We start from the raw sequence: 12,071 nt of genomic DNA, 5'->3' as shown, positions 1-12,071 counted from the left end.
CTTCTTGTAGTGTGGGGCTCAAAACTGGACACACTACTCCAGATGAGGCCTCACCAGTGCCGAATAGAGGGGAATGATCATGTCCCTCAATCTGCTGGCAATGCTCCTACTTATACAGCCCAAAATACTGTTAGCCTTCTTGGCAACAAGGGCACACTGTTGACTCATATCCAGCTTCTCGTCCACTGTCACCCCTACGTCCTTTTCCACAGAACTGCTGCCTAGCCATTCGGTCCCTAGTCTGTAGCAGTGCATGGGATTCTTTCATACTAAGTGCAGGAGTCTGCACTTGTCCTTGTTGAACCTCATCAGATTTCTTTTGGCCCAATCCTCTAATTTGTCCAGGTTCCTCTGTATCCTATCCCTATCCTGCAGCATATCTATCACTCCTCCCAGTTTAGTGTCATCTGCAAACTTTCTGAGGATGCAATCCACACCATCTTCCAGATCATTAATGAAGATATTGAACAAAACTGGCCCCAGGACTGACCCTTGGGGCACTCCGCTTGATACCGGCTGCCAACTAGACATGGAGCCATTGATCACTACCCGTTGAGCCCGATCTAGCCAGCTTTCTATCCACCTTATAGTCCATAGACTATAATACTTTGGTCTAATTTCAGTAGCTGTATTTGGTGAGTGGGTCGTGTCAGTTGGCTGTGATCTACAGAAGGTCAGACTAGATGCTCTGGTAGTCCCTCCTGGCCTTGCACTCTATGACCAGGGATTGAATTTATGACCTCCAGAGCCAAAAGTGTGAGTCTCTTCAGTTTGTGCTAAAGAGACAATCTCTCAAGCTGAGTTATCACAGACTCCCATCCTCTGTGTGTTGGGCACAAAGGGATGCATATAATACACACACAAATAACTTAAGCTATGTCTACACTGCCACCTATATTGGCAAAACCTATGTTGCTCAGGGGTGTGAATATTCCACCGTGCCCCCCCCCCCAGCAACGCAAATTATGCCAACATAAGTGGCAGTGTGCTATGTCAGCAAGGAGAGCTTCTCCTGCCCACATAGCTACTGCCTGCCGCTCATTGGGGGTTGATGGGAGAGCTCTCTCCTGTTGGCATAGGGCAACTACATGAGAGATCTTACAGCGGCGCCACTGCATTGGTACAGTTCTACCGCTGTAAGCTTTGTAGTGTAGACATACCCTGAATGTGACACATTCCACTCCAGAAGTGAATGATAGCATTCATTCCATAGCTAATCTGTTGTCAAATTCAGGGGGGTTGCCTGGGTGTAAATGGTTTCTATTACAGCTAAAAAATTATAAAATGCTCTGCAAACATTACCAAGGTATAATAAATATTCTAGAAATTAATATATAATGAACAACAACGTAGCCAAAGGACAAGTCACACAGAGTGTGTTAGGTTTCTTGCAAAAGAGGAACAAACAAAAGTGAGAAAATCCAATGGGAAAAAAATTGGCAAAAGGGGTGATTTTTGACCTCTTGTTAATCATTCTATATCAATTCACTTTTAATGAAACCACCATAAAAAATTCATATAGTGCTCTAGGTTTCCATTCTATGTGCCCCCCGCCCCCATTTCAATTAGATATTTTTTAAAAAGAAAGGCTTAAAGCTCCTCTTACGATTGCACTCTAACCTTATCTACGCTACAGCTTCTGTTGACTCATAATAACCACATATTCTCCTGTCCCCTATCCTCTAAATACACAGTAGCTGCAGTCACAGATATTTTCCCCCTGATAAAGTTAAAGATTTTGCCCACTTCTCCTGATTTCTTTTTTGAATCAAAATTAAAACCAAAGAACATTCAATCTCTAACCACTAAACCCCACACTTTTCCCCAGAGTCAGGAATAGAATCCTGTATTCCTGATCTCTGTGATGCTACTGCTGTCTAGCAACCAATTTTGTAAGTCAGTGGGAAAATGTGTCAAGTCCTCCTCTAGGGGCTGAGCTAAATAGAGGTTATCAATTACTGCTGTACAGCTCAAGTGGTATAGAGCTGAGTTGTCAGTCTGATGGTTGAGGGTTTAAACCCTGCTGTTGACTAAATTGCATGTGACAGATTTTGATTTTTAAGGTTTTTTTAAACTGCTTAGTTAATTCATAGAATGAGAAAACATCCTGTAAGGACTTTTGTAACTTGAACTATTATAATCTTTAAATTATGGTAAATTTCAGTCATTTATCTGCCCCACTGTGACCCTAGAAGACTGTGTGTATGTGTGAGAAAAATTCTGGAAAACCCCACCTAGGAAATAAACACATCCACACTTAGTTCAGTGACAATTAAGGCTGCATTAACACTCCCTATCAATTCAAAACCTTAAAAGTAGAGGTAATGGCAAATTAAGGGTCATCTGCTGCCTTGCCACTTCACATTGCCGACAACACAGTTTATAGCACACTCCAGTGCTCCGTAAGGCTTTCACTTCTGTCTCTATGTTCTGGGTGTCCCTAAACCTGTGACTGCCGGAAGGGATCACTTGAAAATTGCCCTGTTCTGTTCCCTCCCTCAGAAGCATCTGGCATTGGCCACTGTTGGAAGACAGGAAACTGGACTAGATGGGCCATTGGTCTGACCCAGTATGGCTGTGCTTATGTTTTTATGTCCAACAGATACTGAAAGGTTATACATACCCCAACTTCATGAAACTTACCCTCTCGCATAGCGCCTTAACGGTGACCTCAGCAATGTTAAGGCAGAATAACATCCCAAATGTATGGCATCTGTGCCTGATGTGCTGATCTGAGGGTGTGCGTGTTCATTCTGGAATCTTTTTGGAAGGAAAGGAAACAGACAGACTTCACCGGTGCTGGTTCTGTCCAGGCTGATTGATGGTGTTCAATGCCCGATTCTTCGTGACGTGCTGTCTTTCTGAGAGAGAGTTCTCCTCCGGATTTGCATTGTCCCACAACGAAGACTATATGCATGTGCTAGTTTGCCTGCAGTACCAAAACTACCTGCACTTCGTAACGTTGTGGCTCCATTTCAATTGCAGGCCTTCACTTCTCTCCCAGTCCTTGTTTTCTCATCAGTCTGATGGTGTCTCTGATGGGCAGTTGAAAGCAGGATGATCATAGAAAACTCGTTTATAGCCCATCCTTATGAAATAGTGTCTGCACATATTGATGAGGTCTTTCAGCTGCATGCATCCTTCACTTCTTTATATATTTTTCAGAGGAATTCCTTAGTGCCCTCTCAGGGTCTGGCCCACCTCTAGGCATTCTGTGAGACATTTGTGGTTCTAAACCAGTTGCCCAGAAGGATGTTACAATTTGTATTTCTTCTGGGAACTCTTCGAGTACTTGCTATTTAGAGGCTCTAGTTTCTTTGTTATGATAATTGCTGGACTTGGAAACTGTTCCACGGTGGTGATGCATTTTTGTACTCTACAAAATATCCTGATTATGTTCAGAATCAGGTATCAGATTATTTTCTGTGCACCTGAATAAGCTCAAGTTGGCTCTATACAATTCTATTCCAGGAAGCTGATCCCAACAATGTCCTAGGGCAGGGTTGGGCAAACTTTTTGGCCTGAGGGCCACATCTGGGTATGGAAATTGTATGGCGGGCCATGAATGCTCACGAAATTGGGGGTTGGGGTGCGGTCTCTGGCTGGAGGTGCGGGGTCTGGGGTGGGGTTGGGGATGCAGGAGGGAACTCCAGGCTGGGACCAAGGGGTTCAGAGAGCGGGAGGGGATCAGGACTGGGGTAGGTGGTTGGGGTGCAGGAGGGGATCAGAGGGAGGGGGGGAGAGGGATAGCTCAGTGGTTTGAGCTTTGGCCTGCTAAACCCAGGGTTGTGAGTTCAATCCTTGAGGGGGCCATTTAGGGATATGGGACAAAAATTGGGGATTGATCCTGCTTTGAGCAGGGGTTGGAATAGATGACCACCTGAGGTTCCTTCCAACCCTGATATTCTATGATTCTATGAAGGCTCCAGGCGGCGCTTACCTCAGGCAGGTCCCAGAAGCAGAGGCATGTCCCCCTCTCCGGCTCCTATGTGGAGGCGCGGCCAGGTGTCTCTGCGTGCTGTCCTGTCCGCAGGCCCCATCCCTGCAGATCTGATTGGTAGCGGTTCCCATCCAATGGGAGCTGCGGGACCTGTGAGTGGAGCCCCTTGGCTGCCCCTATGCGTAGGAGCCCAAGGGGGGACATTCCACTGCTTTTGGGAGCTGCGCGGGGCAAGCCCTGGACCCCGTTCCCCGGCTGAAGCTCAAGGGCTGGATTAAAACATCTGGAGGGCCGAATGCGGCCCCTGGGCTGTAGTTTGCCCACCCCTGTCCTAGGGTTTTAAGCAGTTAAGAAGTTGGTTTTCTCTCTACTCATGAAATTTCCACTGGACTTGATTGCGATTCATATGAGAAACAACAGTAAGACATCTATTGCATACTAGCACTTCCAGGCTGGAGAAAGAAAATAGAAGTTAAAAATTCTGAATGAAGCAAGGGAAAATTCTCTTGCTCCTGAGGCCAAAGGTTTTGTTGACTTATTACTTAGATGGCTTGTTTACAGTAGTACCAACTAGGTGCTTTACAAAGCCTCATTTAGGTCTGTTCTGGGGAGCTCACAACTTAAGGCATCTCAGTTAAAATCACATACATTTTAGCAAAAGAGAAACCTATAGGTCAGCTGACTAAGCACATGCTGCTTGGGCACATGAGAATGGGAACTAAATAATTTAGTCTTCAAGTGGTTAACAGAAAAGTAGTGGTGCAGAGACCCATAGTCTCTCAGACTCCTGCATATGTCAGTTCAGCATTCTTGAACGTCCTGGACTGGGAAAAATTCAATTCCAGGATCCTCTTAAACTCCCAGATTTAAAGCACTTTGAGACTCTTGGCTTGGAACCTGAGGGATTTTGTCTGTTAGAGCGATGAATATTAAGAACATAAGAATGGCCATACTGGGTCAGACCACAGGAGGTCCATCCGGCCCAGTATCCTGTCTACCGACAGTGGCCAATGCCAGGTGCCCCAGAGGGAGGGAACCTAACAGGTAATGATCTAGTGATCTCTCTCCTGCCATCCATCTCCACCCTCTGACAAACGGACGCTAGGGACACCATTTCTTACCTATCCTGGCTAATAGCCATTAATGCACTTAACCTCCATGAATTTATCCAGTTCTCTTTTAAACCCTGTTATAGTCCTAGCCTTCACAACCTCCTCAGGCAAGGAGTTCCACAGGTTGACTGTGCGCTGAGTGAAGAAGAACTTCCTTTTATTTGTTTTAAACCTGTTACCCATTAATTTCATTTGGTGGCCCCTAGTTCTTATATTATGGGAACAAGTAAATAACTTTTCCTTATTCATTTTCTCCATACCACTCATGATTTTATAGACCTCTATCCTATCCCCCCTTAGTGTCCTCTTTCCCAAGCTGAAAAGTCCTAGCCTCTTTAATCTCTCCTCATATGGGACCTGTTCCAAACCCCTAATCATTTTAGTTGCCCTTTTCTGAACATTTTCTAATGCCAGTCTATCTTTTTTGAGATGAAGGGACCCCATTTGTACGCAGTATTCAAGATGTGGGCGTACCATTGATTTATATAAGGGCAATGAGATATTCTCCGTCTTATTCTCTATCCCTTTTTTAATGATTCCTAACATCCCGTTTGCTTTTTTGACTGCTGCTGCACACTGCGTGGACGTCTTTAGAGAACTAGCCATGATGACTCCAAGGTCTTTCTCCTGATTAGTTGTAGCTAAATTAGCCCCTGTCATATTGTATGTATAGTTGGGGTTATTTTTTCCAGTGTGCATGACTTTACATTTATCCACATTAAATTTCATTTGCCATTTTGTTGCCCAATCACTTAGTTTTGTGAGATCTTTTTGAAGTTCTTCACAGTCTGCTTTGGTCTTAACTATCTTGAGCAGTTTAGTATTATCTGCAGACTTTGCCACCTCACTGTTTACCCCTTTCTCCAGATCATAGGTTGAATAGGATTGGTCCTAGGACTGACCCTTTGGGAATACCACTAGTTACCACTCTCCATTCTGAAAATTTACCATTTATTCCTACCCTTTGTTCCCTGTCTTTTAACCAGTTCTCAGTCCATGAAAGGATCTTCCCTCCTATCACATGACAACTTAATTTACATAAGAGCCTTTGGTGAGGGACCTTGTCAAAGACTTTCTGGAAATCTAAGTACACTGTGTCCACTGGATCCGCCTTGTCTGCATGTTTGTTGACCCCCCTTAAAGAACTCTATTAGATTAGTAAGACATGATCTCCCTTTACAGAAACCATGTTGATTTTTGCACAACAATTTATGTTCTTTTGTGTCTGACCATTTTATTCTTTACTGTTGTTTCAACTAATTTGCCCGGTACTGACGTTAGACATACTGGTCTGTAATTGCCAGGATCACCTCTAGAGCCCTTATTAAATATTGGCGTTACATTAGCTATAGCCTAACATGGCTGCTACTCTGAAACCTGTCATTGGGTACAGTAGCTGATTTAAAGGACAGGTTACAAACTATAGTTAATAGTTCTGCAATTTCAGAACTCTTGGGTGAATGCCATTTGGTCCCGGTGACTTGATACTGTTAAGTTTCTCAATTAATTCCAGATTAATTATTCAGAAGAGCTTGTAAACTTAGAAACTGTCCCCAAATCTGGACATTTCAAGAGATTCTGACAATTTGATCCTCATGGTGATTTTTAAAAGACAAAAATCCCATGTGGCCTCACAACCAGGGATCTATTCAAATTCCTTCTCTTAAACTGGGATCTCGATTGGGTCTGATTCCCAGCTTCCTGAAGGTCCAAGACTCAGTGTTAGGAGTCTTGGAGCATATTGGTTCCAAGTCTAACCTGTTTTGGCAGCAACTCCACATTTTCAAATTCCTGAATGCTGTGTCTCTGTAGAGATGCCGTCTTGAGATGACTGTGGTTTGATGTAATCTCTGAACCTTCATTTACAGAGAGGAGCTTCCCTGTAGGTTTCCATTAAAATATTGTTTTTCCTGTTAGCAATTATGTTGACCAGAAGTTAGTAAAATCAGGTGCCTTACCTATCTGGAGTACTGAAAATTTTTTCCAGATGAGAATTTTGTCCTCCAGAATAAATGGTTTTAACTTGATCCAGTCTATTTGCCTTCTTTTAATCAGTTGTGGACTTTAATTATGGTCAGGATATTCAAATTCTGTTTATGCTTAACTAATCCTTGCAGGAAATTAGATGCAAGTTCAGGAGTAGATGTGTGACCTAAGAAAGGGTGCAAAGCAACCATATCTGCTGTTTCCAGATGGATAAATTCAGGGGTTTCTCAGGCCTACAAAATATCATAAAAGATCCCATCTCCTTCTTTGTGGGCTTACTCACTCAAACACGTGGCCATTTCCAGCATAGTGCTTCATTCAAAAAATTTTGCAGTGTGGTTGTCTGGTCTTCAGTGCATTTCTTTATCATTTTAAAATAGATATGTTGTCGTTGTCTGATATGATGATTAGACAAAAGGTTCTTAGTCTTTCCCTTTCCATTTTGTAGCTAGAAAGAGGGTTTTTTAAGGAGCCTCTCTCTCTGCTTGAAAGATGAGAAAACAATAAACCAGTTATCATGGAGCAGAAGGTGCTCATTTCAGAGTAGGAAAAAATACTGATAAGTAAATTTCACCAATTTAACTTCTTTGGTTGTGATCCTTATAACTAATGTCCTGAAAAATTAACCCTATATTTACAATGGAAGTGCTTAATTCTGCAAGATAGAGAGCACTTTAAGCACAGCAAAACATTTAAGCACTTTCTTAACTTGAGCACTCATATTGACTTCAGTGGGACTATTTTGCTTAAAATTAAGCACATGCTTAAATACTTTACTTTATTGGGGTCAGAATGCTTAGTACCTTGCAGGATTGAACCTTAAGGCAGACAGATATAGATAGAGTGGAGGGTGCTGATTAATTTTTTTAGTCACAGAAATGTGTATTTAATTTTGCTTAAATAATTTAACTCATTTTTATTTCCTTTTCAGAGACAGGATAAGGAACCCTGACAAGACCCTTATTGTATCTTCACAATATGGGAAGAAGTAGCTGAGGATTGACTTGTGGAGGCTGAGTATTAACACTTACTCTCTTGCATTGCAGCTGGGTGTGTTCCATCATCATGTTCTGGAAGTTTGATTTGAACACAACATCACATGTGGACAAGCTGCTGGATAAGGAGGATGTGACACTGCACGAGCTGATGGATGAAGATGACATCCTACAGGAGTGCAAGGCACAGAACCGCAAACTGCTGGACTTTATCTGCCAGCAGCACTGCATGGAGGAGCTGGTTAGCCTCATCACACATGAGCCCCCTGTGGACATGGATGAGAAGATCCGCTTCAAGTACGTACACAGATTCTTTCTTTTATGGGAAGAAAAATGAATTGAAGAATTGGCTGCAGAAATTCTTCTCTGGTACAAGGCTGATGAAACCTCCTGCCTTGGAAAAAGGCCTTGAGGTTCAGGCTGATTTGACTATTTTGTGATTCACAGTGAATATTACATCACAATGTTCTGTTTCTTGCTCTGTTTTTCATATTACTCCATTGAGTTTGTATGCAATGTTTTAACTAAAAATTCATCTCTTGTTTCTTTTAATTGGAAACTCTGGCAGCAGAGAGTTCAGTTGCGTTTCAGAATCTCTCCTAGGCCATCATTCTGCAGTCAGAATCCCAAAAATGACATTAATGATGCTCATTGAGGTATAGGTTCATTGAGGGCCATTGACTTAAAATCAGTACAGTCCGTAAAATATCAGGACCTCTCCCAGGAATAAAGTCCTCGAATTTGTGAAGTTCTGCATACATAGAAATTGCAGAATTACTGGAGGGTGAACTAAAATAGTGAATGCACTTTTGGATTATGGTGTGTGGAAAGAGCTTGTTTCTTTTTGTAGTGTTTGCTTAAAATTTGTGTTTGGTTATTGTATTGAATTGTATTTACATATGCATGCTTGACTTATTACTCTTATAATGTGACCAAACTCCTTTGTTTTGAAGTTGGGGAATTTGCTGTTTTTTTTTCTTTAACATTTATGTCAGAAATCTTGATGTACATCTGCAAGTGTATGTGACTGTGCTCCTGGGGTTTGATCAGGGGTTGGTTATTACCATTGTCACTAGAAATCTGTTTCTCACTATCTTACATACGTATTAAGTTAACTGTCTATAGTGACTGTGTTAACTTAATGAGTATGTAAGATAGTGAAATATATTTTTGTGTGAATATATTCAGGCATGTGAATGTCATGAAACAATGTGAAAAGTTACCATGTTGTAACTACTGTTGTAATATTTCTGCTATAAAATCTGTGAAGTCAGAAGGGACCAGGAATGCATTATTAGATTGTCATTATTTTACGAATGAAGATTTATATCAAATAACTTGTAGTATCAAAGTTTAACAGGCAACATTATTATGGCATTCTCCATTGTTCTTTTACATTCCAGAATAATATGCACTGGTGAGGCTAATCTTCAGAGTTCTTAATGGAGCCCTCCACCCATTTTTCCCCTTTCTGGCTGAAGGAGGACTGGGCAGGATTTGCTTTAGGCATCTGTTAGTGCTACTGCTTAATGAGATGGAGTGATGTTGAGCAATGGGAGGCAAACTAGGGTCTAAGCATGTTCTGAGGGTATGAGTGAGGGTATCAGTGCCAAGAAAATAAATCCATGAGTTTCATGTGTCAGTGCAGAGCACTGTAATTGCTCCATTTAACCAGACCTAGTTCTTTTTCTTTTCATTTTTTTTGTGGTTGTCGTCAGCATCACTGCTCAGCATCATCACCGGACAGTTAGTACATCTAATCTTTTTGCTGAGAGATGGAAGAGAAAACCTCTTCTTAGACCTGCACCTTGTTTGCAAAGGGATCTGTAGAATTTTAAGGTTTATTTAAACCGTGCCATTAAACGTGCATGATGTTTCACAGACAAAACAATGGCAGGTTACTATCCCAAGGAGTTCATAGTCTAAACTAGATGTAACAGCCAGGGATGACTCTAAACTAAGGGTGAAGAGAGTGAGAGTTATAAATAAGAAAGATCATGATATATGCTCATTGTTGTCTACTCATCTTAAACTGTTTCCATGAACTCTTATGAGTTTTAGATTGTGTGCATTTGCCTTTGTGTAGTGTGGTTTGCCTTCCAACCTCCGAACCATTCCCATACTTTCAGAAAGCACATCTTTCAGCATGGGTGAAGTGTATATATAATACAGTCTTTGTGTTAGTGCAAACTTGGGTGAAGTGTGTAATATCAGACAGTGTTTGTCTTATGACAGGTTTCAGAGTAGCAGCTGTGTTAGTCTGTATCCACAAAAAGAACAGGAAAAAAAAAAGTACTCCTGTTCTTTGTCTTCGTGCAAAGTTATCCGCTAATCTGAGAGCTATTTAGTAAACTTCCTCTCTCCTTTCTCTCTGGGTGATTTATTCCTGAAGCTAAATTTAGTATAACGGTTTGTCTACACACAAAAGTTGTATTACTTTAACTATACCAGTATAATTAAAGTGCTGCAACCCCCCTATTGCGGATACAGTTATACCAGTATTAAGATGCTTTATACCTGCATAGCGATTCCCATATCATTGTGTTCACATTAGGGGTTGGTTCAGTATAAAACTATTTTGGTAAAAAATCATCCTCCCCCCAACTGAAATAGCTTTACTGAGACAAGAACTGCCAGAAGATCAGGCTGAAGGGAGCAGCAGCATACCTGGCTAAAGTCATCTGAGAAGCAAATGCTACTTGGAGTTTTCACAGAGCCTCACCTAGGTGGAAGTGGAACTGCTCAGCAGTTTGTGGGGTTTTTGAGTGCTTGCAGATGTGTTTTCCACTTAACATGCCCAGAGCTAGAGGACTTTGCCTATCAGAACCCATAGGGGTGGCGCTCGCCTCCTCTCTCCCAATAGCCCCTTCTCTGACTATTTAAGGACAGTGCCACCCCGACCCTTCTTAATTAATTCTCACCGTCTGTAGCTAGAGTTGGAGTGTTCTATGTAGTAATGCACCTCACAGTTCTCTATCTTGGTCTTTCTGGGACTTCGTTGTATATAGTTAATAGTATAGTTTAGTAGTACCCTTAGCTTTAGTGAATAGTAGTTAGTTAACATAGATAGTTATCTGGTGTCACGCTGTCACAAGGTGCCTCTGTCACTACCCAGTGAACCTCTCTGCTTAGCTAGTTCAGATGGTTTTGCAGTCACAAACGCACACCAGGCCATTTAGCTTTCACCAAGGTGTGCATTTATTCCCCTCTTACATAACAATACTGTGCAACAGGCTTATAGCCAAGACAGGCTTCCCTGGAGCCCTCACTCCCCAGCCCAGGCTCACCCTTTGAGTTTTCTTCTGAGCACCTCTCGAGCTCCCTCTTGCTTCCTGTTTTCTCTTTGTATTCTCCCCAGTTACCTTGTTAGCCCTGTGAGTGTCACCCAGGTGCTCACAATCCCACACCAGAAAGCATGTAATTGCCCTCAGCTGGGCCTGCAGCCTTCTCCAGGGTGCAGCACTGTAAGTGACTAGGGTGCCGCTGATAGCATGCTGTCACAGATGCCCACATTGTCCATTGTGTGGGGTGGTTATCCCCACTAGTGAACCCTACATGCAATGTTTGTTGTGCCTGGGAGAAGGGCACGTTAAAGAAAGGTTCTCCATCTGCAGATCATTCAAGAAAGGAACTCAGCTGGCGAGGGACTTGTTTGTAGCAGCACCTTCTGGAGCAGGCCATGAGGCCCACTGTGCTACTGGCGACCTCCACAGATTGTCAGCTGCCCCTTGAGGATGTCTGAGTTGGCACTGGCGGCTGTTTGGCCAGATTCAGATTTCTGTCCTAGGAGGAAGAGAGATTATTTTCCTTTCTCTGATCCTCCTAGACAAAGATCTCATAAAATGGACTGGGGCCATTCCAGAGCTAGGAGGTATTCCTCCTTCCCATCTAAGAGGAGTGTAGACCAGTACCATGATTCATCAAGCACGTGAGATAGAGCAGGGCCAAGGTGAGAGTAAGTGGACTCCGTATCGTTAACACTGGTACCGTTTGTGGGGCATCTGTTGAGTCCAGTACTGATGATGTAGGTGTTGGCAC

The 12,071-nt window shown here is 42.6% G+C and overlaps 1 protein-coding gene across 2 annotated transcripts in view; it reads left to right on the top strand.

Moving 5' to 3' along the window:
- Positions 1 to 12,071, top strand: part of PPP6R2 (protein phosphatase 6 regulatory subunit 2) — a 156,263-nt gene that overhangs the window by 62,285 nt on the left and 81,907 nt on the right. For both annotated transcript variants that reach the window (XM_084615637.1, XM_084615636.1), the window contains exon 3: positions 8,085 to 8,330. In XM_084615637.1, the coding sequence (XP_084471763.1) occupies positions 8,104 to 8,330 (227 nt within the window). In that variant the 5' untranslated portion in view covers positions 8,085 to 8,103. The remainder of the gene's footprint in view (positions 1 to 8,084; positions 8,331 to 12,071) is intronic.

The sequence above is a fragment of the Lepidochelys olivacea genome (assembly GCF_965140295.1).
Source record: "Lepidochelys olivacea isolate rLepOli2 genome assembly, chromosome: 1".
Lineage (NCBI taxonomy): Eukaryota > Metazoa > Chordata > Testudines > Cheloniidae > Lepidochelys > Lepidochelys olivacea.
The sequence above is the reverse complement of the archived record's forward strand: the minus strand, read 5'-3'. Positions and strand labels throughout refer to the sequence as shown.